The sequence below is a fragment of the Schistocerca americana genome, chromosome 3 (assembly GCF_021461395.2).
Source record: "Schistocerca americana isolate TAMUIC-IGC-003095 chromosome 3, iqSchAmer2.1, whole genome shotgun sequence".
Classification (NCBI taxonomy): Eukaryota; Metazoa; Arthropoda; class Insecta; order Orthoptera; family Acrididae; genus Schistocerca; species Schistocerca americana.
In genome coordinates, this window is record NC_060121.1 from 880,573,344 (window position 1) to 880,600,155 (window position 26,812).

Consider the following 26,812-nt stretch of genomic DNA (forward strand, 5'->3'; position numbering starts at 1 on the left):
AGATTCCCTTGGAAACTGTACTGAACCTGTATTTATCCATTTTGAGATGACTGGAAGTAGTTTTGAATGCCAGTGGATTTCCTACACGATATTAGACATGGTAATGTCTGTGTTTTTGTTGTTTCCATTTTTTTTATCCAACCTCTATATTGTACTACATATTATACCTGTAGTGGCGGTGAAGACAAATACACTTCTCTGTCTGTCCCAAAACACAGTGCACTTCGTGCGAAAATTCTTTGCTTCAACTTCGCTTTCTTCAAATATAATGTTGAATGCCTCCAATCCATGTATTTTTGTTTTGATTCAGATGTGACATGAACCACACGTTCTGCCTCCAGTGACAGTTCAGCTTAAAACATTCACATCTTCATTGCTGTACTGTTGAAGGAAATTCAAAGCACTGGCTATTAGATTGATTTTGTACCAACTGTACAGCATTTTCGGTAGCCAAGGCAAGGACAGCTTTTGGTAGTTAAGCATTCTGTAATAATTTCATAAAGAACAGTTCTTGAAACTTGAGATTTTTTTAAATTTTCTGCAGCAAGTCTTCAGTGATTACAGATGTTCATCTGCTTCACACATGAACATGAATATTTAGTCATCCATAAATCCGCAAATTCATTTTTTTATCATTCCATTGCTCATGTGCACAGAAAAAATCACAGTTGGTGGGACTATCAATTAACTGATGATTTTAAAAAAGCATAAACAAATATAAACACAGATGAACCTTCCATTACGGTGTCTGAGGGTAACCAATAAAAGCAGCAGCTACTCTGCAATTCAACATAAAGTATGAGAAAGAACTTCTAGCTTTAGCCTGTTGTATCTCACTGGAGTCATTCCTGCTTTCAAATATGGTCATCAAATGCTTGCACAAGACTATTGCTAATATCAGTTACACCAACATCTATACTCTGCAAGCGATGGGTACTTACTTCCCCCCTTTCTTGTTACATTCACAAATGGTGTGTGTGAAAAATTGCTGTAGGTAAATCTCCATATAACATCTAATTTCTCTACTTTTCTCATTGTGATTATTTCGTGAGACATATGTGGGAGGTGATCTTAAAAAGTAAACTCAAGATTTCAACAGAAATCCTGTTCGTGATGCACAACACCTCTCTTGTAACATGTGCCAATGGATTTTATCGAGCATCTGCCTTCCCACCATGTGAACAATCACGTGACAAGCATACCACTCTTCTTTGGATGCTAGGAGATTCCAGTGGCACCAGAGGCATCACAGCTTTTGCCATTGCTGCTGCAACTTCACTGCAGTTTAGGGCAGTGGCCTAAAGGATGTTGACTGTGGCCGACACAGTTTCTAGCTGTTGCTGGACAGCAGCCAGTTCCCTATCTCTGCACACAACAAACACAGTGCCTATCAATTTCCTACTGTTTTAAAAATTATATGAAATCACAAATAAATTTACAAATCAGTGCAAGTCACAGAGGTTGCATAGATTAACTAAATAAAGTGGCACTAGCACTTACAGGAGTGGAAAACTAAGCTACAATTAACTCAGTCTACACGAATGATTGAAAAAATACACAATCGTTTACGATAAAATAAATAGCACTATTAAAAACAAATAAATACACAGCTACAGTTCAATTTTACTCAGTAGTACTTCAGAAAACTACTAACAAATTGATGTATACAAACTATATGCTGCTGCTCTTGGACTATTTGCTGCTCTATGACTGGAGCTCTCCTGTTGTTGAACATTGTTTACATTTGTGTAATATGGTCTTGCTGGAGACTATCTCCACCATAGGAATCATCATGGATTCTGCAAATAACAATGTTGTGAAACCCAGACTGCTGTGTTGTTTCACAAGACCCGGAAGGCATTAGATACTTACAGCCAGGTCAAAGCTGTAATCTTCAACTTCCATAAGGTATTCAATACAGTCCACACTGTTGTCTAGTGAACAAAATAAGAGCTTACAGAGTGTAGACAATCTCTGTTATTGGATTGAAGAGTTCCTAGCAAATAGAATATAGCACTGACAGCCCAAGTTCAGGATCTTGTTCAAAAACTGAATGCTGCTAGATTTACTATTAGAACAGTATCTGCTATAAGTGAGGGTCCAACTCAAAAAGTAGTCTCCTTTGCTTATTTTATTCACTTCTGGCATACATCATTATATTCTGGGATAACTCTTCCCTTTCACAAAGGATATTTTTGGCTCAGAAATGCGCAGTTTAAGCAATATGTCCTGTAAGTTCGCGAACCTCTTGTCGACCCGTGTTCAGGAATATGGGAATTTTGACACTGACCTCTCAATATTTATTTTCTTTAACACTTAGTGTGCTGCCGATGTAATATTACATCTTCAGAATGAAACAGAATTGTGTGGCCGATATAATATTATGTCTTGTCAGTTACAATGTTTCTCTGTGGAGTCAAATGTATATTTACGACTCCTGCGAAGTCTGAGTGGTCTGCAGCCTTCATAGTTTCAAATGCGAGCACTAGATAGAAGCAGCGAACTCAGTGGAATACTTTGTGTTTATGAGAGACTTTGTTATTGTAACTTACATTGTAGACATTGTCTGGCATTGGCAGCCTCTCAGTTTCATTTGTTTTGAGTGTTTTCGTGTTGATTTTCTTTTCGATATGTGCAGTGAACAGGATAAACGTTTGGAGCAAATGATTTATGAAGTTGTTGACGAGTTTGCATATGGCGAAATAGGGCTGTTTGATGATGATTCAGATTATACATCATCTGAAAATAGCGGTAAGTCAAGATTTGTTTCAGATTTAGTCACTGCAAATGGTTCTTTTATTAGCTTCCCAGAATTTTATATTATGAATTATGCTCCTGCAAGTACTTCAGGTAATGAATCATATCATGTTTTGCCTTCTACATCTGCGAATACTCACAGTAGAAAAAGAAGTAGAAGTGACTGATGGTGGCTGGACAGATGTTGATGAAATTCCTGACATAGCTGTATACACATGACCTCAAAGATTGGTACAGAATGCATCTATTAATGAATGAGGGGATTCTTCAGATATATTCTTCTATTTCTTCAACAATACTCTCATAACAACAATGGTACAGACAAATTGTTGTGCCAGGAAAAAACTTGCTAAGCTGTGGTCTGACAATAATCTTCTGCCTAATTCTAGGTGCAAACAGTGAAAAACTGTAACAATTGCAGATACGAAAAAATTCCTTGCTATTTTGCTGCATATCGCTATAACTGAGAGCCACTGGAGTACTGATCCTGTTGTCAGCTGTAATTTTTGTCCCACTGTTTTGACAAGAGATAGATTTATAAACATTTTATCTATGTTTTACATCAATGATAACACAAAGGCAAAAAAGAAAGGTGAACCAGGTTTTGATGCACTTTATAAAGTTAGACCTCTCCATATTTCATTGAGAGAGAAATTCCAAAACTTTATTATCCAGAGGAAACAGTAATAACCCAGCCATTGACCTTCGTCGCGAATGTGCACAGGTTGCCCAAACTCTTACGGGAATCGCCAAAGCGTGCGCGAGTAATGAGTGGATGGGCAAATGTCTATAAGGTACATTACATGTGTAATATTGTGGACAGTTGGGAATGTGAGTCTCACGGGAAGCGTGCAAGGGATAAGTCCCTGCAGTCGTGCTATTCATCTGTGTCCTCGGTGGCTCAGATGGATAGAGCATCTGCCATGTAAGCAGGAGATCCCGGGTTCGAGTCCTGGTCGGGGCACACATTTTCAACTGTCCACATCGAGGTATATCAACACCTGTCGGCAGCTGAGGGTTTCAGTTAGTCACCATTTATTCCTGGGAAAAGCTGCACGGTCATCAACAGTATTCTGTTCTTTCGAGAACAATTACTGTCTTCACACAGTAATAACACTCGAAGGAATTTGTCCCTACAGAGAAAGAGTAGGCTTGGCTTCAAGGTTTATATGGCTAATAAACCAAACAAATATGGTTTGAAGCTGTACATTTTGGCTGAATCAAGACAAGGATATATCTGGAATTTTGATTTATACCATGGAAGAGATGAGACAGTAGACGATAGTGCTTCTAACGTTGTGAAGCGTTTGACCAATAAGCTTTAAAATAGGCTCGAGGTATTCTTGCCTGTCGTAAGAGGCGACTAAAAGGAGTCTCACACCTTTCGGCCTTTATGTGATGGACCCCTGTAGGGTTTGATCTCCATTTTTCAAAATTTTCCTGAAGAGCGAGCCAATAGGGGAAGGGCACCTTACATGGTACGTTATGTCCATCATGCATTGAGATCTTTGGCCCACTTTCTTGTTGTGACATTACAGTCCCACTCATCCTCCATCTGTTGAGCAAGGACACCTTCCTGGGCACGTTTTCCTCCATATGCAGTGTTGTTTTCTTCGTCTACGATGGCCGTGGAATTCTTTGCACCTCGTATCCTGCACGGTATCCAGTCTGTTGTGGTGGGGCCACCATGTACCCTGTTAGTTGTAGCCCCCTGACTACAAAGGGATCGCTGGGCTGATGCCTGCGCCATTAACTCCCCATGTATGGCAAGGAGTAGGTGTACATCACCCTGGGGCATTGGGACTCCCGGCAATGGCCATCCTGCCAGGTGGCCATTGCTGCAGCTGGGTGGCGCCCTTGGGGAGAGCCCCTGGTTGGAGTGGATAGCATCAGGGTGGATGACACGTGATGAAGCGTACCACATCACCACTTGCTGGTGATCAAATGCCAGCAGTCTCTAAGCGTTCCAAGTCTCAGTACAATGCAAGGAAGTATGATCCTAAATCATTCCCCTCCCTGGCCCCGACATGGGAGGAACGCCAAGCTAGGGATGGTAGCAAATCTTATTCGCCCAGGTACCTCGTATGTACGAGAGCTCGTAGGATACCACCCATTCCCTTTGACCTGTGACGTACTTGTGATGCATTGTGTGACATCATCAAGCCATGATGTGTGTTTTGGAGTGGAAGTGAAATGTTGCTGTAGAGGGCACACTGAATGAAGAGATGCCATACCCTAGTGGCTTATGTTGTCTGAGGTTAAGCTGTATGGTTTAACTGGAGGTTGGAATACAAGCTTTTGTAGTTACGGGAGGGATGGTGGGGGGTTATTGATATCTTGGTCTAGGGTTGAGCTATATAAGTTAACCATCGTAAAACAACTTAGCAAATAGGCACAGAACAGTCTCCCCTTCTCTGTATGCGGATCACTTCTTCATTACATATTGCTCCTCCAGTACTGGTGTTGCTGAGTGATGCCTACAGGGAGCGATTCACATGGCGCAGTCATGGGCTCTAGCCCACGGCTTCCAGTTTTCAGCCACGTAGTCATGTGTCTTGCACTTATGGCACAGTTGTACCATTCATCCGGAACCGGAACTTTATCTTAATGACGATCCGCTCACTGTAGAGGAGACGTATCGATTCTTAGGTCTGGTTTTCGACAGCCGATTGACTTGGCTACCTCACCTTCATCAGCTTAAGCAGGAGTGCTGGCAGCACCTCATTGCTCTCCGCTGCCTGAACAACACCAACTGGGGTGCAGATCGCTCTACGCTGCTGCAGCTCTACAGAGTTCTTGTTCAATCCTGCCTTGACTATGGGAGTCTGGTTTACGGTTCGACGGCGCCCTCAGTGTTACATTTACTCGACCCAGTGCACCACTGTGATATTCGCCTAGCGACGGGAGCTTTTAGAAACAGTCCGGTGACCAATGTCTCGGTGGAAGCCGGAGCCCTTCCATTGCGGATCCAACATGCACAACTGCTCACCAGTTATGTTGCACACATTTGTAGTTCTCCTGAGCATCCGAATTACCGTCTCCTTTTCGCACCTGTGGCAGTTCATCTCCCGCATCAGCCGCCCAGATCAAGGCTCACGATTGAGTTTGGCCTTCTTCCGAACTGGAGTCCTTCCCTTTACCACCTCTACTTGAGGTCCATTTACGCACACCTCCATGGTCTACACCTCGGCCGAAGCTTCATCTGGACCTTTTTGCATGGCCCTAAGAACTCCGTTAACCCCACTGTTCTCCACGGTCACGTCCTCTCCATTCTTGATGTGTTCCAGGTCTCTGAAGTTGTTTACACCAATGGCTCAGTGGCTGATGGTAATGTTGGCTTCGCCTATGTTCACAGAGGCCATATTGAACAGCATTCCTTGCCCACTGGCTGCAGTGTATTCACTGCAGAGCTGTGGCTATATCTCGTGCACTTCAGTACATCCGTTCCTGTTCTGGTGAGTTGTTTCTTCTCTGTTTTGACTCCCTGAGCAGCTTACGAGTTATCGACCAGTGCTACCCTCGCCATCCTTTGGTGGTGGACATCCAGAAGTCCATCTCTGCCCAGGAACGCTCCAGTCATTCATTGGTGTTTGTGTGGACCTCAGAACATGTCGGAATCCCAGGCAATGAACTTGCTGACAGGCTGGCCAAACAGGCTACGTGGAAACCACTCCTGGAAATGGGCATGTCTGAAACTGACCCATGTTCTGTCTTACGCCATAAGGTTTCTCGGCTTTGGGAGATAGAGTGGCATAACAGTATGCACAACGAACTGTGTGTGATTAAGGAGACTTCGAATGTGTGGAAGTCTTCCATGAGGGCTTCTCGCAGGGAATCAGTTGTCCTTTGTCGACTCCGCATTGGCCATACGTGGTTCACACGTGGTTACCTCCTCCGTCACGATGACCCACCTCAGTGTCACTGTGGCTCCCAAATGACAGTCGTCCACCTCTTGCTGCACTGCCCACTTTTAGCCGCTCTGTGGCAGACTTTTAACTTTCCCAGCTCCCTGCCTTTGGTATTGGGCGATAATGCCTCAACGGCAGCTTTAGTTTTACGTTTTATTCGTGAGGGTGGGTTTTATCATTTGATTTGAGTTTTAGCGCATGTCCTTTGTCCCTGTGTGTCCTCCACCCTAGGGCTTATAGGGTGGAGGTTTTAATATGTTGCAGAGTGGATGGCTTCTCCTTTTTTATTCTCATGGTCAGCCAGCCATGGTAATCTGCTTTCTTCTTTTTAATCTCTTCTCCCTGTTTCTTGCATCTCTCTGTGGTTTTCTTGGCCTGTTTTGTCCATTGTAGTGTTTATTGTCCTTCTGTTGTTCTTCTGGATCTTCCTGTTTCCTATTATTGTGCCGTACATCATCTTTGTTTTCTTATTTCCCTTGGGTAATTGTTCTACTGGGAACAAGGGACTGATGACCTCACAGTTTGGTCCCTCTCCCCCCCCCCCCCCCCCCCACGCCCCCCCATCCCCCACCCTTTTAAACCAACCAACCAATAAGCTTCTGGGTAAACGGCACACTGTGTATGTTGATCGTTTCTACACGAGTGTTCAATTAGCTGAAGGTAATACTGGTCTCGTTGGGGGTAGTGATGGAAAAACAGGAAAGGACTTCCAAAACCGCTAAAAGAGATCAAAGCTGAAAACAGGAGAACAGGTCTTCCGTTGCAAAGGGAATGTGCTCACCTTGTGCTGGAAAGGTAAGAGATATCTGGATACACAGCTAAACTGCAGAGAGTCAGAACAAGAAGAGCAATGGAGAAACTGAAACCTGCAGCAATTGTTGACTACAGTAAAAACAAAGCTGTCTTGGACCTATTTGATCAGTGACTATCGTATGGGGCTCTAGATCACAAGACTGTGAAGTGGTGGAGGAAACTAGCTGTACATAATAATGGCAGTACCAAATGCCTCCATACTGCATAACATAATCAAAAAGAAAAAAAAAAAAAAAAAAAAAAAAACTTGCCACCTCTCAGTTTATTCTAGAAGTATGTACAGGATTGGTGTTGTTTGCTGGGTATTCGACAGAGTGCTTTCCACGTGGATCATCAAAATTAGCACGACTCTCAGAAAAACACTTCCCTAATCATGTCAACATTCCAGTAGGTAAGAAAAAAGGACAGAGGAGGTATGTGGTGTGTAGCGAAAAGAAGAAATGTTCAACATAGAAGGCTGGAAGAAAGGACACTTCATATGAGTGCACTGAATGTAATGTTGGGTTGTGTATCCCCCTGCTTGAAAGTTTATCACACCGTTGTCCACTATGAATGCTAAATCATGTACTTAACTTATGCTTATTGTTGTTTTTCTTTATTTCAAATGTTTTGTAAATATTTTTAGAGGATAATAACATGTTTCATTGTATATAACAGTACTGTAATTCTTTTTCAATTTTTTTTCCAGCGGTAAATATCACTGACTTGAAATTTCATTGGTGCCTTCAAATTTTAAATTATTGACCCCAGAATTTCAAGAATTAGCAGCTTTCACTCAGTTAATACTAGGCAAAAATCAAATCTGCAGTTGGCTCACACCTTCCTTGACTCTTGTGCAGAAAGGCATGCAGCATTCTGTAGCATCCATTACAGTGACCTACCACTTGAATTAAACAATCTTGGGGGTAATCCTCACACATTCAAATCCAAACTGAAGAATTTCCTCATGTATCAGTCCTTCTGTTCTATCTACACCTGCATACATACTCTGTAAGCCACTGCACAGTACATGGTTGTGGCGGGGGGTGGGGGTGGGGGGGGGGGGTGGGGGGGGGGTGGGGGGTTGACCCGTGCCACTACTGGTTGTATCCTTTTCTGTTCCACTCACAGATAGAGCAAGGGAAAAACGACTGTATATATGCCTCTGCATGGGAACTAATTTCTCATATCTTATCTTTGTGGCACTTACGTGAAATGGGTGGCAGGGAGTTCCTGGAAAAATTAAGCTATTCCCCATGTTACATTGCCGACTGTGGTAATATGCACTTGTAGCTGGTCATCTGCATGGGATTCATCTACATTATATTTTATTTATGTTAAGTTCATGTACTGACTCGTTTCATGACCGTGGAGATTTGCTTCTCAATTTGGCAGTATGGAACTAGAAGTGTAAAGTAAATAAATAATTAAAAAACGTCATCCTTACTGGAGAAAAATCTTTAGACATTAAAGTAGCTTCAGGCATACTGCAAATGAGTATTACAGGACCATTACTATTCACAATATATAGATTGAAAAAAAAAATTAGTGCACCTGGAAAGATAATGTCAATTTGGATCCGATGATGGCATGTGCCATGTGGGGCATAGTAGATGTACTGATAATGATTTCAACGTTGTCCACCAACAGGTAGCATAGTGGCATAGTTACCAAAGTGCCATCTGTGTCTACCCTTTAATAGGGAATGCTCATAGCCAGAAGGCTCAGTGTAATGCGAACATGCGAAGCAAGCAGACAGCCATACCATAGAGACACACTCTTACTTCCTACAGCCAATTGAGTGAGTTCCACAGAGGTCAACCTGTGGCCTTCTGAATGGCAGGATTGCCCTTTTGGAGAACTGCAACACAAGATGGACGTGCTGAGTCAGTTGTGCACGATGCTGGTATCAGTGGTCACGTGAACATTCTCACACCCGTAGATGAGATTGTGGATGTCCATAAAGCACAGACGACTGCCAGGATCTTCATATTGTAAGAGCAGTAGTGGCAGATCATACACCTACCACAGCACAAATAAGAGATACATCAACACTGACTGCTGCAAACCAGTTATTAAAAGTGGGACTATGGGCAGTTATTAAAAGTGGAACTATGGGCACGCACACTTCTTGCCGATTTTCAACTTCTGCCACAGCATCAACATGTGACTGGTGCCATCGGAAGATCACTTGGAAGACGGAATGGTGCACTATGGTTTCCAGAAATGAAAACAGATTCTGCCTATGTACAAGTGATGGTCGTTCATGCATACAATGTAGATCTGTTGAGTGCTGCCTCGTAGAGGACTTTCATCCAAGACACACAGGCCCCACCCAAAGCCTTATGGTCTGGGGTGCGATAAGCTGCAACTCTCGTTCAACCTCGGTGTTTCTGGAGGGGATGTTAAGTAGCAGTCAGTATGTGTAGAATGTTGTTAGACCCATTCTTTTGTCATTCTTGCAACAGGAAGCTGATGTGTTGTTCCAACAGGATAATGCTCACCCACACACTGCCAGTGAAACTCACTGTGCTCTGAAAGACATGCAGCAACTTCCCTGGCCAGCATGATCTCTGGACTTGTCTCCAGTTGGGCTCATGCAGGATACGATGGGAAGAGAAGTGACTTGTGCGACTCATCAACCAACAACGTTTACAGAACTACATGGACAGCATGAGCAGGTGTAGAATAATGTATCCCAGGACAATATTTGCCAGAGTCAATACCTGCAATGCCGTCTATGTGGTATACCACGTCCTAATTTGGGTGTTCCGACAGGAGTCAATATCTGGTACCTCTGAACCGGTTGTGCTATTGATCTGTAAATGTAATTATTTCATGTACTCCATGTGCACTGTTGAGTGAATTGGAGACCGCTAAAAGGATGTACTGTTTTTTTTCCTAGCAGTGTATAACAAACCTAGTGGACAAAACTGGAAGCTTCACGTGGGTGTTCACTGATGATGCATAAACGGAGGTCTGAATGGTAGAAAAATGTAGTGGAATGCGGAGAATCCTGCAGAGTACAAACACTTGGTGTATGATTTAGAAGCTGACCCTTAACGTGAACAAATACAAAGTACTTGGCATAAAGGTAGAAAAATCTGTAATTGTTTGAGTACACAATTACTGGAAACATCCAGTCCATTAAACATCTGGGAATATGCACGGTATAAAGTAGAATGACAGTTAAACCCAGTCGTAATGAATTCAGATGCTAGATTGAGATTTGTTGGTCGAAACCTCAGGAGAAGCCATGAACAAAGAAAGTAGCTTGCAATACCCTCATTTGATGGATACTTGAGTATTGTTCCTTAGTCTCTGAACCTTACCACAGGTTCATTTACCAGATGTGAAAGCATCACACAGATGTTCGTCCAACTGGAGTGGCAAATGCTACAGGAGAGTCATTGTGCATCACGGTGTGGTTTACTGTTAAAATTCCGAGAACTTGCATTCCTTGAAGAGTCAGTTGATATGTTGCTTCCTCCTACATATATCTCATCTCACAGAAAGATCATGAAGGTAAAACCAGAGAGATTAAAATTCATACAGAGGTATTTGCAATGGGTCAAACAGGTCAGGTTCGAGGAGGATGAGAATTTGTTGTGTGAGAGTTTTTTATATATGAAATGTTAGTTGGAAGCCTGAGCCGTGTACAGCAGATAAAGTTCAGTAACTGATGAAACGTATGAAGCCAATAGATTTGAATAAAACACAGGGAAACAATGGAAGGCACTCTGCTGCGACACAGCCATATATGAGCTGGATTTCAGCAGTATAGGTAGAAAGATTAGAGTTCACAATTCCATTGAGATTAAGGAATTTAGAAATTCTGCACTAGGTCTGTTGAACAAGGATGGCGGATGGAAATGCAAACCTTTTTATGAGGGCAATGCAGTAAGTATCTGTGTTTGAAGGCAGATGGCACTGCCAACACCAGTTGGTGTTTGCATTTTATGCTGCAATCTTTTAGACACCACTTATTAAAATGACTGAGATTCATAGGTCAGTTTGGATTTAAAGCCATTTCACTAAGTTGTTGTTGTTGTGGTCTTCAGTCCTGAGACTGGTTTGATGCAGCTCTCCATGCTACTCTATCCTGTGCAAGCTTCTTCATCTCCCAGTACCTACTGCAACCTACATCCTTCTGAATCTGCTTAGTGTATTGATCTCTTGGTCTCCCTCTACGATTTTTACCCTCCACGCTGCCCTCCAATGTTAAATTTGTGATCCCTTGATGCCTCAAAACATGTCCTACCAACCGATCCCTTCTTCTAGTCAAGTTGTGCCACAAACTTCTCTTCTCCCCAATCCTATTCAATACCTCCTCATTAGTTACGTGATCTACCCACCTTATCTTCAGCATTCTTCTGTAGCACCACATTTCGAAAGCTTCTATTCTCTCCTTGTCTAAACTATTTATCGTCCATGTTTCACTTCCATACATGGATGGCTACACTCCATACAAATACTTTCAGAAACGACTTCCTGACACTTAAATCAATACTCGATGTTAGCAAATTTCTCTTCTTCAGAAACGCTTTCCTTGCCATTGCCAGTCTACATTTTATATCCTCCCTACTTCGACCATCATCAGTTATTTTACTCCCTAAATAGCAAAACTCCTTTACTACTTTAAGTGTCTCATTTCCTAATCTAATCCCCTCAGCATCACCCGATTTAATTTGACTACATTCCATTATCCTCGTTTTGCTTTTGTTGATGTTCATCTTATATCCTCCTTTCAAGACACTGTCCATTCCGTTCAACTGCACTTCCAAGTCCTTTGCTGTCTCTGACAGAATTACAATGCCATCGGCGAACCTCAAAGTTTTATTTCTTCTCCATGGATTTTAATACCTACTTCGAATTTTTCTTTTGTTTCCTTTACTGCTTGCTCAATATACAGATTGAATAACATCGGGGAGAGGCTACAACCCTGTCTCACTTCCTTTTCAACCACTGCTTCCCTTTCATGCCCCTCGACTCTTATAACTGCCATCTGGTTTCTGTACAAATTGTAAATAGCCTTTCGCTCCCTGTATTTTACCCCTGCCACCTTCAGAATTTGAAAGAGAGTATTCCAGTTAACGTTGTCAAAAGCTTTCTCTAAGTCTACAAATGCTAGAAACGTAGGTTTGCCTTTCCTTAATCTTTCTTCTAAGATAAGTCGTAAGGTTAGTATTGCCTCACGTGTTCCAACATTTCTACGGAATCCAAACTGATCTTCCCCGAGGTCCGCTTCTACCAGTTTTTCCATTCATCTGTAAAGAATTTGCGTTAGTATTTTGCAGCTGTGACTTATTAAACTGATAGTTCGGTCATTTTCACATCTGTCAACACCTGTTTTCTTTGGGATTGGAATTATTATATTCTTTTTGAAGTCTGTGGGTATTTCGCCTGTCTCATACATCTTGCTCACCAGATGGTAGAGTTTTGTCATGACTGGCTCTCCCAAGGCCATCAGTAGTTCTAATGGAATGTTGTCTACTCCCGGGGCCTTGTTTCGACTCAGGTCTTTCAGTGCTCTGTCAAACTCTTCATGCAGTATCTTATCTCCCATTTCATCTTCATCTACATCCTCTTCCATTTCCATAATATTGTCCTCAAGTACATCGCCCTTGTATAAACCCTCTATGTACTCCTTCCACCTTTCTGCCTTCCCTTCTTTGCTTAGAACTGGTTTGCCATCTGAGCTCTTGATATTCATACAAGTGGTTCTCTTCTCTCCAAAGGTCTCTTTAATTTTCCTGTAGGCAGTATCTATGTTACCCCTAGTGAGACAAGCCTCTACATCCTTACATTTGTCCTCTAGCCATGCCTGCTTAGCCATTTTGCACTTCCTGTCAATCTCATTTTTGAGACGTTTGTATTCCTTTTTGCCTGCTTCATTTATTGCATTTTTATATTTTCTCCTTTCATCAATTAAATTCAATATTTCTTCTGTTACCCAAGGATTTCTATTAGCCCTCGTCTTTTTAGCTACTTGATCCTCTGCCGCCTTCACTACTTCATCCCTCAGAGCTACCCATTCTTCTTCTACTGTATTTCTTTCCCCCATTCCGGTCAATTGTTCCCTTATGCTCTCCCTGAAACTCTGTACCACCTCTGGTTCTTTCAGTTTATCCAGGTCCCATCTCCTTAAATTCCCGCCTTTTTGCAGTTTCTTCAGTTTCAATCTGCAGTTCATAACCAATAGATTGTGGTCAGAATCCACATCTGCCCCTGGAAATGTCTTACAATTTAAAACCTGGTTCCTAAATCTCTGTCTTACCATTATATAATCTATCTGATACCTTTCAGTATCTCCAGGATTCTTCCAGGTATACAACCTTCTTTCATGATTCTTGAACTAAGTGTTAGCTATGATTAAGTTATGCTCTGTGCAAAATTCTACAAGGCGGCTTCCTCTTTCATTTCTTCCCCCCAATCCATATTCACCTACTATGTTTCCTTCTCTCCCTTTTCCTACTGACGAATTCCAGTCACCCATGACTATTAAATTTTCGTCTCCCTTCACTACCTGGATAATTTCTTTTATCTCGTCATACATTTCATCAATTTCATCATCATCTGCAGAGCTAGTTGGCATATAAACTTGTACTACTGTAGTAGGCATGGGCTTTGTGTCTATCTTGGCCACAATAATGCGTTCACTATGCTGTTTGTAGTAGCTAACCCGCACTCCTATTTTTTTATTCGTTATTAAACCTACTCAAACCCCTATTTGATTTTGTATTTATAACCCTGTAATCTCCTGACCAAAAGTCTTGCTCCTCCTGCCACCGAACTTCACTAATTCCCACTATATCTAACTTTAACCTATCCATTTCCCTTTTTAAATTTTCTAACCTACCTGCCCGATTAAGGGATCTGACATTCCACTCTCCGATCCGTAGAATGCCAGTTTTCTTTCTCCTGATAACGACGTCCTCTTGAGTAGTCCCCGCCCGGAGATCCGAATGGGGGACTATTTTACCTCCGGAATATTTTACCCAAGAGGACGCAATCATCATTTAATCATACAGTAAAGCTGCATGTCCTCGGGAAAAATTACGGCTGTAGTTTCCCCTTGCTTTCAGCCGTTCGCAGTACCAGCACAGCAAGGCCGTTTTGGTTAATGTTACAAGGCCAGATCAGTCAATCATCCAGACTGTTGCCCCTGCAACTACTGAAAAGGCTGCTGCCCCTCTTCAGGAACCACATGTTTGTCTGGCCTCTCAACAGATACCCCTCCGTTATGGTTGCACCTACGGTACGGCCATCTGTATCGCTGAGGCATGCAAGCCTCCCCACCAACGGCAAGGTCCATGGTTCATGGGGGGGTTCACTAAGTTGTGCTATGTATTTTTGCCAGTTGGAGAAAGTGAAATATTGTTTGGTGGTTAATGTTTTTGGTTTTGTATGGGAAAAGTATGACAAGATAAAAGCAAAATTGAATGCTTTTATGGCTACCCTTCACTGTCATTGACAAGAGTTAAACATCATGTCAACAAATTTAACTGTGGCCTCATTATCAGTTTTTGATGAGGATTGTCTAGGACACCTGGCAGATGTACCTGCTGAAGAAATCAGTGATGTAATCCTAAACATGATTCTCATTGATTACACTGTTCGACATGGGTTCTATTTCTGATATTAAAGTATGTGCTTCTAGACCATTTTACCGTGGGAAATTCAAATATGTAAACAAAATATATTGTTGTCAGGGATACTTCTTATGTAATATGCATATATATGTATATTCACAATTAATGGCAAACACAGAGACGTTATAGAGAAATACGGGTATGTTGCCGCATCCAGTAGTGATAGAACGTGATAATTTTTTGTGCAACAGCAGGCGGGAAGAATCAGACATCATTAGGTTATCCCCCACCACACCTATGTCATTAAGACCACCTGAAACATCTCTTTGACTCGAACGGCGACAGCCGGTCGCTGCGTCGGCTGTAAAGCTTCACGCCTTCTAGGGGCAGGTGCATCGAGTTTACAACAGTGGTGTTAGCCGCAATTTCTGTCAGTCTTAACGAGTGGGTGTTTTGGCTGACATGTAACTGTCTGCCATATTTCCGAGCATGGTTGTATTTTTTAGTTCCTGTGTGTAAACTGATTGAGCCTGGAGCTGAAGGTAAAATGACTGCTTGTTTTTACACATCAGCGTTCCTCTAAGTTCCCTTCTATTAATTTAATACAGGTGTATTACCAAAGTGGTATTTTTAAATTTGCAGAAATACCACGTCGTCGTGGAGGTCGATATAAGCCGGACAACTTCTGCTACATCTGTGGGAAGTTCACTTTTGCCAGAAATAGGAAGAACATTTCTTCAGTCATAAAGAAAGCATACAAACATTACTTTGGAGTAGAGGTAGGAGACCAAGATAAAGCATGGGCACCACATTTCTGTTGTGCTACATGTTGCTGCTAACTAATTTGGTGATAGGAAGGTAAAGAGAATGTGGCGTTGCTTGCTGTTCCCATGGTGTGGAGGGAGCCTAAGGACCATGTTACTGATTGTTATTTGTGTCTAACAAAAATTCAGGGTTTCACAAACAAAAAGTCAAAGAGGCACATTGTTTACCCAGATCTGCCTTCAGTGAGAATGCCAGTGCAGTATTCCGACAACCTTCCAGTACCTTCAAGAACTCGAGGTCAAATTCCGAGTGACAGTGAATTAAGTAGTACTGAAGAAATCACAGATGATGATTCTTTATATCACTGCACAAGTGAGGCATCGCCACATTTGTCAACACAGGCAGATTTAAATGATTTAGTACGTGATCTAGGACTAAGTAAACAAAAGGTGCAGCTGCTTGGTTCAAGATTACAAGAGTGTAATCTGCTGCACCAAAGTACTAAAATCAGTGTGTTCAGGCACAGAGAACATGTCTTTATTTCTTATTTTTCAACTGACGAAGCACTGACATTTTGCAATGACGTTGCTGGCCTGATGAAAATGCTGAACTTAACTTATATTTCACAGGAGTGGAGACTTTTCATAGATGCATCGAAAACAAGTCTGAAGGGTGTTTCGCTCCATAACAGAAATAAAATACCCTCTGTTCCAGTAGCTTTAATTACGAATTCGTACAAAGGATGCTAAATTCATTAAAATACAATGAACACAAATGGAAAATATGTGCAGATTTCAAGGTAATTGCTGTGGTACTGGGAATGCAACGAGGCTACACAAAGTATGCCTGTTTTCTTTGCGAGTGGGATAGTCGAGACCGAAATTATCACTACGTGAAAAAGAAATGGCCTAGGCGAAGATGGAAAGTTGGCGAAAAGAATGTACAACGTGAAAGTCTGGTAGCTCCTGAATATATACTACTTCCACCGCTTCACATCAAACTTGGCCTGATGAAACAATTCGTGAAGGCCATGGATCCAACAGGCTGTGGGTTTGCATATCTAGCTACCAAATTCCCCTGTGTTTCAGCTGCAAAAATAAAGGAAGGTGTATTCGTGGGCCCACAAATCAGGGAGCTGCAGAAAGGTGCAAATTTTGAAGCATGTTTAACTGATAAAGAAAAACCTGCATGGGACTGTTTCAAGATGGTGTTAGAAAACTTCCTCGGAAGAAGAAGAACTACTAACTACAAAGCAGTGGTGAAGGATATGATCAAAGCATATCAGGATTTGGGGTGCAATATGTCTTTGAAGGTACATATGATGGACTCTCATCTGGACTACTTCACAGAGAGTTGTAGTGACGTATCGGATGAACATGGGGAAAGATTCCATAAAGACATTTCTACCATAGAAAGGTGCTATGAAGGGAAGTGGGTACCTTCTATGTTAGCAGATTATTGCTAGAATATCATTCGAGAGAAGAAAGATTCACAATACAAGAGAAAAAAGTGATGTGCATTACAAGGCAGTGGCTCATTGTTTGTCAATTTTCTGTAATTTCTCATGTCAAATAAATGCTTCAAAGTGTATACACAAACGTTACTGTGTTATAAGTTAGATCCCACCCTCCATTAATGTGATGAACTTATAACATCATAAAGATGTGCATTTGTTTGTTGAATTTCACCTCACGTTTGCTGCACTATATCAGAAACGGAAAAGAGAAATAAAATTGCAATTACTCATAAACTATCCCTGACAGAGAAAAACCGAAAACAGTTTTCACTTCAGCACTCAAAATACAACTAGAATCACAATATTTTTTATCAGAAATAGAGAAAAAGTTTTTTTTTTTTTTTGTAGAACAGTGTTATCGAATGAAAGTGTACAAAGTAGAAGTGGCCATAGGTGTGTTGATATATTATGTGACTGGGTGCTGATAAAACAAATCACTGAGTATTGGGTTCTGTGATTGCTGACAACAAGCAGGCGCAGCTTTCAACTGCAGAGCTTTGTTTGCAGCAATTTGAGTGACATCTGCAGGACTTTTGTGTTAAGTTGTCGCTGTCATAGTAACTGTATTCCACATTTATTGTCCAAATCAAGCAACAATCAAAGCAGTTGTTAGCTTCATGTGAATCTGCTTTAAAGAAGGTGAAGACTATCCCTTCAGGCAGAAAAATTATGGTGATATTTTTTGGGATGTGAAGGGTGTCGTACATAGACTTTTTAGAAAAAGGAAAAACTATCATTGTTCAAGACTAGAATGAGACACTGGACAGCTTAGAAAAAAAAAGTGTTTTACTTTGACATTGTGCTAACACATTGGTCTCAAGTTGTTGCCACAAAACTGCATGAATTGTGTTGTGAAATGTTGGCACATCCACCCCATCTCCCACATTCATCTGACCTGGGTCCCTATGACTTTCTCTTCTTCTTCTTCTTCTTCTTCTTCTTCTTCTTCTTCCCAAACATAAAAGAATGCCTTGCAGGTAAAAAAGTTGTGCTCAGATGAAGTGGTCATCATTGAGAGAGGCGCCTTTTGATTAGCTTGACAATTACAAATTTTTGGAAGTGTTAAAAAAATAGATGGCCATTGGCAAAGTGTAGACCCTTAAACAGGGACTGTATTGAAAAACAATTTGTTTTGGAAAAAATGACACCTTCACTCTTGCCCTGGGTTCTTATGGAACCAGATTCGTGTTGAAGCAATGCTGTCTGAACACAAAGCTGAAGGCGGCTGGCAGGAATAATGTTGTGTGCAAATTCTAAATAAGAACCTGGGAAGCATAACAAGAATCTGTGAGGATGTCTGCACTAGCGTTGCGTTGCTGTACATCCCCCATATGGTACTGATCTCACTTTACTAAAGCAGTTGTTGTGCAACTATCATTGAGACGTGCTAAGTATTACAAGCAATATGTGGCCTGCACTGTTGGAGAAGTTGTGTCTCACTGCAGTTTGATATGAAGTAGCAGCCAGAAAAGAGAAAACTAAAGCAACTCTATCATAAATTGTCCGTTTAGTTACCAGAAAGCACTTTCACAATTGAAGGCAAAAGGAATTTCGCTAATAAATGCAAAGAACTCGTAGCTAATGGTACTAGAAATGTGGTGTGCTAGATCCCAGCTCATTGAAATTTGGATCATACTAGGAAGACTCCCCTGTGGCCCCACAGATGAATGGAATAGCTCCAAGTCACTCAACTGAGTCTACCAAGAGTCTGCAGGGGGGGGGGGGGGGGGGGGGGGGGGGAAGGGGGGGGTTGTTAAAACTAAGTTTTCGAAAACTTAGTTTTACAAGTTGCACTTTGTGTTTTTTATTATGTTTGGTTTTGCTCTTCAAATGAACAAGGGTATCATCTGAAGATGCAGTTTAAAGTTGGCTGGCAGTGGCTAGGATTGCCTTTACAGTTGGCTGACAGCTCTAAAGATTAATTTGCCTGTACTATAGTACTTAAACTTATGTTTAAAGTGCAGTAGTAAATGATGACATTGACGGCATCAAAAATGAAAGTGACAGTCAGCTTCATCTATGGTGCTGTCAGTGTCAGTGTCCTCATTTACTACTGTACTTTAAACATAAGTTTAAGTACTAAAGTACAGCCAAATTAATCTTCAGAGCTGTCGGCCAATTGTAAAGGCTAGATAACACTGTCAGCCGACTATAAACTGCATCTTCTGACGATGCCTTTGTTCATTTGAAGAGCGAATCCGGCCATTATGAAAAATGCAAATTGCGACTCGCGGCCGTTTTTGAAAACGCAACTGATTCTGTTCCAGTATCACAGGAGTAGGACTAATGACCAGAGGTGGCCTTTCAGTGTGGAGTCTATTCGCTGGAATGAGGGTCAGAGCAGACCTGGAGGACTTAGCAAAACCTATGATCAGTGCACAAGCAACATTGACAAGCTCTGTTTTGCAGTTGTTTAGTATTTGTAATGTTTATATTTTGTCTGTAGTTAAGATGTGTACATATACAGGGTGGTCCATTGATAATGACTGGGTCAAATATCTCACGAAATAAGCGTCAAATGAAAAAACTACAAAGAACGAAACTTGTCTAGCCTGAAGGGGAAAACCAGATGGCGCTATGGTTGGTCCGCTAGATGGCGCTGCCATAGGTCAAACGGATGTCAACAGCATTTTTTTAAATAGGAACCCCCATTTTTTAATTACATATTCATGTTGTACGTAAAGAAATATGAATGTTTTAGTTGGACCACTTTTTTCGCTTTGTGGTAGGTGGCGTTGTAATAGTCACAAACATATGGCTCACGATTTTAGACGAACAGTTGGTAACAGGCAGGGTTTTTAAATTAAAATATATAACGTAGGTACGTTTGAACAGTTTATTTCCGCTGTTCCAATGTGATACATGTACCTTTGTGAACTTATCGCTTCTGAGAACGCATGCTGTTGCAGCGTAAATACCACATTAATGCAATAAATGTTCAAAATGATGTCTGTCAACCTCAGTGCATTTGGCAATACGTGTAACGACATTCCTCTCAACAGCGAGTAGTTCGCCTTCCGTAATGCCTGCACATGCATTGACAATGTGCTGACGCATGTTGTCGGGCTTTGTCGGTGGATCACGATAGCAACTATCGTTCAACTTTCCCCACAGAAAGAAATCTGGGCATGTCAGATCCGGTGAACATGTGGGCCATGGTATGGCGCTTCGACGACCAATCCACCTGCCATGAAATATGCTATTCAGTACTGCTTCAACCGCATGCGAGCTGTGTGCCAGACATCCATCATGTTGGAAGTACATTGCCATTCTGTCATGCAGTGAAACATCTTGTTGTAACATCAGTAGAACATTATGTAGGAAATCAGCATACATTGCACCATTTAGATTGCCATCGATAAAATAGGGGCCAGTTATCCTTCCTCCCATAATGCTAAACCATGCATTAACCCGCCTAGGTCGCTGATGTTCCACTTGTCGCAGCCATCGTGGATTTTCCATTGCCCAATAGTGCATATTATGCCGGTTTGCGTTACCGCTGTTGGTGAATGACGCTTTGTCGCTAAATAGAACGCGTGCAAAAAATCTGTCATCGTCCCATGATTTCTATTGTGCCCAGTGGCAGAACTGTACACAATGTTCAAAGTCGTCGCCATGCAATTCCTGGTGCATAGAATTATGGCACGGGTGCAATTGATGTTGATGTAGCATTCTCAACACTGACGTTTTTGAGATTCCCGATTCTCACGCAATTTGTCTGCTACTGATGTGCGGATTAGCTGCGACAGCAGCTACTTGGGCATCATCATTTGTTGCAGGTTGTGGTTGACGTTTCACATGTGGCTGAACACTTCCTGTTTCCTTAAATAACATAACTATCCAGCGAATGGTCCTGGCTGTTGGATGATGTTGTCCAGGGTACTGAGCATCATACATAGCACACGCCCGTTGGGTATTTTGATCACAATAGCCATACATCAACACGATATTGACCTTTTCTGCAATTGGTAAATGGTCCATTTTAACACGGGTAATGTATCACGAAGCAAATACCATCCGCACTGTCGGAATGTTATGTGATACCACGTTTGTGATTATTACAGCGCCATCTATCACAAAGCGAAAAAAGTTGTCCAACTAAAACATTGATATTTCTTTACGTACTACACGAATGTGTAATAAAAAATGGGGGTTCCTATTTAAATAAACACAGTTGATATCCGTTCGACCTATGGCAGCGCCATGTAGCAGGCCAACCATAGTGCCATTTGGTTTCCCCCTTCAAGCTAGATGAGTTTCGTTCTTTGTAGTTTTTTCGCTTGATGCTTATTTCGTGAGATATTTAGCCTGGTCACTATCAATGGACCATCCTGTATATTGCTTTTGGTAGGATAAATAAATGTAAATGTAGCCTCATTCACAATAAAGGAAATTGTGCACATGTGCAAGGAGTGTTACCAACATTTGTGCTCCATTTGTAATCTGATGCAGGACGCCTTGAACAAAGCCGGTGGTGTTTTGTTCCTGGAGAATGACCAGCGCCTGGTAACGAGTCGCATCGAGCCACTCCTGCAGGCAGCCCTGAAGGGCGGCGCTGTCTTGAGCTGGGCCACGCACCACGCCACTTCTTCGCTCACACATCCCAAGATGTTTGACTACTTTCGCACGACTGCAGAAAACTTCCTGTTCCTGCGCATGGTGGAGATGAGTAGGCTACTGCTGTACAACACGGCGGAAGTGCACAGGGAGCTGATGCTACCGTGGGTGCAGTGTGCCCTAACACAGGACTGCATTCACCCGATTGGTAAGCATGTCACAGGGTTAATCCTTCTGCACAAAACTGATGTTGCCCCTGTTGCATTTTTACTTCTAACATTGTCTGCAGCTGTGGAAAATCTGTTATTTTATGAGCTGCACCTCTCACTGAGACATCCTGCTTAATTTAAGCTCTGAAGTTGACTTTTTTTTCTTATAATTGTTTAATTATATTATGGTGTTTAAAAGTGTGATCTCCTGCTGTTATGGTCTTCAGTTCGAAGATCGGTTTGATGCAGCTCTCCACAGTAGCCCTCATCTGTGAGTGTTCACAAAGCAGCAGTACATTTAAAGAAAAGATATTTACATCATTGCCAAAGATATTAACTGATCTATTTGGCAAAAATTGGTGGATTTAAATTTACAGATTTTTATGTTAAATCTTCAAAATTATTCTAAACATATAAGATATAACTAACTTTGTTTGAAATAATGAATTTGAATGGTTACAGTTTTATATGAGGATTTAAATTTATAAAATGAGATTACCAATACCCAACAGTGTTGAAGAATTCTGGATATGTCTCAGGCTTGATTACATCATACAGTCTACAGATACAATCTTCAGCGTTCTTCAGTAATGCCACATTTCAAAAGCTGGTGTCCTCATTTTGTTTGCACTGTTCAGCATTTACCTTTCACAATGATATAAGTTGCATTTTAGGCAAATACTTTCAGAAAACACTTCTTAAAACTTAAATTCATTTTAGAGGCCAACATATTGTTCATTTTCAGGAAATATTTTCTAGTTGTTGCCAGTCTGAATGTTATATCCTCTTTACCTATTAATTTCATCCATCATAAACAATGTTTTTTGAAAGCAGCAATTGTGTCGATAATGATTTAAATAGTAACGTACTGCTCCAGTTATGATTTTCAGGCGTGACATCTTTCAAGAATTTATTCCTATTTTAGTGCTGTAGTAGTTTACTTAGCTATTGAGTATTGTGTTTTATTTGAATCATTCTTTACTTCTATTAGTGTCAGTTATTTTTCTCCCCAGATAGTAAAACTGGTTTATTACTGTCAGTTTCTCTTTTCCTAATCAGATTTATGAAGCATTGACTGATTTAATTTGACTATGCTGCATATACTTATTTTATTTTTCTTGATTTTAAGCTTATAACATCTTTTCATGACATTATCTGTTACATTTAAATGATCTTTCAAGTTATTTGCCTTCTGTGGTAGAACTAGAAAGCCTTTGACAAATGTTCAAGTTTTTATTTCTTCTCCTGATGCCATAACTCTTTTTCTACATTTATTCCACTATACAAACTGAATAACATGTGGAATAAGCTACAAGTCCATGTAACTCCCTTCGCAGTTTCTGCCTCCTTATCATGTCCTTTTACTCATACAAATGTGGTCTGAATTCCATACAATTTGTAGGTAACTTTTGCACTCTGTATTTTACACTGCTACCTTCAAAATTTCAAATATTGTCTTCTAAGCAACACTTTCAAAAGTTTTCTCTAAATCTGCCTCACTGATATGTGACGTGGTGGAACCACAATACACAAAATTAATTACTGTACAATCCCATGGTCTGTAGTGATTAGTATATTCAGTTCATGGGTTGTCAGCATTAGTGCTTGATAAAAGTATAAATGGATTTTTCATGTGGGATACAGGACATTATAGGAGACAGGGGAGCTGGCATTTAAATCTTTCCAATTTTCTCACTTGTGGAGCATTCAGTAGAAAGTTAGTACTGAGTGCTGATATAGGTTTCAAGCCTGGAACCCTACCTTTGGCAGATAGTGCTGTTACCGACTGGTCTGACCTCTTAGCTCTAAAAGTTTCAAAGCAGTGCACACACAATTGCGGAGTGAAAGATTCATTCTGTTTGAGAACACCCAGATACAAGTGTCCAGTTTGTTTACAAAGAAGAGAATGAGGGTTCTCTAATCTAAATTGACGGAAGTCGGTAGAGGTCAGTCGACTTCAGCCCACTCATGTTTTCTGTCTGTTTGCTGCCAGTTTCAGTGATCTAATTCAGAACTTTGCATATGTAGTCGTTCTGAAGTGTGTGTTGTGCTTTGTTGCACATTAATACATCTGTTGATGAGTGACAAAGTGGTTCCTGGGCCATAACTGGCAGTGCTGGACACACTTTCCACTCACCAGAGTAGGGAAAGTGATAGTACTTTACAGAGTGGGGCAAGAAAATGAATGTTGTGAGAGAGCAAAAGTAGAGATTTGTCCTATCTTCTCTCTTGGCTGATAGGGCTACATAGAAGCAAGCTTCAGTACTGTGAAAAGAATTCAGAAATCTTACAAAGATAATTCTGGGAAACCACGATAAATATTTGTCAAAAACAAGTACATTCAATTCAAATTATTCAGTTTGGAAGTGCTTTGAAGCAGCCTCCCCCTGTGTCTGAATTACTTCAGAGTTGTAACTTTGTTTCTGTGTGTAAAATTACCATTACTGATTGCAGGAATTCCTGGTTCTGTTTCTCTTGCATGGAGTCTTCTGAAACCACATGTGCAGTTTTGTAGGTTAGTGTCTCAGGTATTATTACACAATCCAAATGTTTACCCTGATGGGCAGTCAATTATGAGTGATAAACCAAAAATAATTTCCTGTGATCCATTACATGACTACAACAGAAAAAGCAATGGCTATTACTGCCACAATGCGAGTTTTACTTTGGCTCTTTTTAATTTTGAAGTGTTCATGGGAAATGGTTCGGTATTAGTAACAACAAACACCATTATTCCACATGAAACCATCAATTTCAGTTTCATGAATCCTGTAAGCTTTTTTTATGCCTTTGTCTCAGTTTTTACTGTCGTACAAGTGCAGTATCTAGCAGTTGATAGGTAGTATGCACTGCATGATGTAAACATAAATTGTTGCTCCCTCCCCTTCGATTGCCCTTCACCCTTGGTAGACTATGTGCTGAAAGTCGCTGGGCAGAGCTCGCTTCATCTTCTCCCTGCACCCCCCTCATAATTCTATTTTCTTCTTGTGAACAGCCTGTGCATACTCTGTAAGCCACCATAAGGTGCATGGCAGAGGATAGCTTATGCCACTCTTATGCCACTATTAGTCATTTCCTTCCCTGTTGTACTCGCAAATAGAGCAAGGGAAAAACAGCAGTATGTATGCCTTCTTATGATCCCTAGTTTTTCTTATCTTGTCTTTGCGGTCCTCATATGAAATGTATGTTGGTGCCAGTGGAATCATTTTGCAGTCAGCTGCAAATGCTGTTCTCCAAATTTTCTCAGTAGTGTTTCACAGAAAGAACTCATATTTCCTCCAGAATTCCCATTTGGGTTCACAAAGCAGTTCCGTAATACGTGATGATTGAACCTGCTGATTACAAATGTAGCAGTTTGCCTCCAAATTGTGTTGATGTCTTGCTCGAACTTGACTTGTTTGGGATCCAAAACAATTGAGCAGTACTCAAGAATGGGTTACATTACTGTTCTACACACTGTCTCCTTCACAGGTGAATTGTACTTCCCTAAAATTCTCCGAATAAACCAAAGGCAACCATTCACCTTACCTACTTCTGTCCTTATGTGCTCATTCCATTTATATCACTTTGCAGTCCTACACTTGGATACTCAATCAGTTTGACTGTCTCAAGCAGCGCACCACTAATAGTGTATTCAAAGATTACAGGATTATTTTTCCTGTTCATCTGTATTGACTTACATTTTTCCACATTTAGAACAAGCTGTCGTTCACCACACAAAATAAAAAATCTGTCTGAGACATCCTGTACCCTTCGACAGTCACTCAACAATGATACTTTCCAATATACTACAGCATCATCACTGAATATTTGCATAGTGGTGCTCATTATATCTGTCAAATCAGTTGTACATATAGAAAACAAGAGTGGTCCTATCAAATGTCCCTGCTTCACAGTAGTTAAGCATCACCAAGGGATATAGCTTATTTCATGAACAAGATGCTAGAAGAAGTAGAAAACATTTAACGGTTTATCACTCAGTAGTTCATATACAAGTATGTCCAAAATATGTAATTATAAAATTTCTGAAACTAAGGATATACATGTGCATTTTCAAATTTTCGCAGTGTAATGAATAGTCCATTAAACTTCAGAAGTGCAGACGCGCAAACAAAATTTCTTTCACTGATATTTCGGCTGCGTATCATCCAGCCATCCTCAGAGTGAGTCGCAGGACTGACAAAGTGCCAAGTGCGGCCTTATATCCTCCACCACAGCTATACGTGCCTGCGAGTTACAGACGCTGGTGGGCAGCAAAGAGATACGCTTACACATGTGCCACCTGTGGCAAAGGCATATGGACGTTCGATTCACTTACTGATGCATGTTCGGTGGTGATGGCATAATGATGACTTCTCTGCAGTTGAATTATCCCAAGAGCTGGATTCCATGCTTTGTCCAAATTAAAACCATTATCTCTATTTATTATATTATTAGCTAATCTAATCTATATAGCTTCCTTGAAGACAGAATCTGAAAAGGAAGAGGTGGATGTTAGAATCTTCACATCACTGTAGTTTATGGAATGCCCTGTATCAATACAATGTTCGAGCATAGCTGACTTGTCTGGCTGTGATAAGCGTGTGTATCTCCGTTGTTCCACACATCTCTCATGAACTGTGCATGTTGTTTGATCTATGTATGACTTCCCACAATTTCTGCAAGGAGTCTGATACACATCTGCCTTACAAAACAATAAATCCTCCTTTACAAAGT

At 41.1% G+C, this 26,812-nt stretch overlaps 1 protein-coding gene across 1 annotated transcript in view; it reads left to right on the top strand.

Moving 5' to 3' along the window:
- The window catches only part of LOC124605509, a 67,756-nt gene that overhangs the window by 25,198 nt on the left and 15,746 nt on the right, over positions 1-26,812 (top strand). Inside the window, exon 5 of the mRNA XM_047137246.1 lies at positions 21,783-22,095. Coding sequence (XP_046993202.1) covers positions 21,783-22,095 — 313 coding nt within the window. The remainder of the gene's footprint in view (positions 1-21,782; positions 22,096-26,812) is intronic.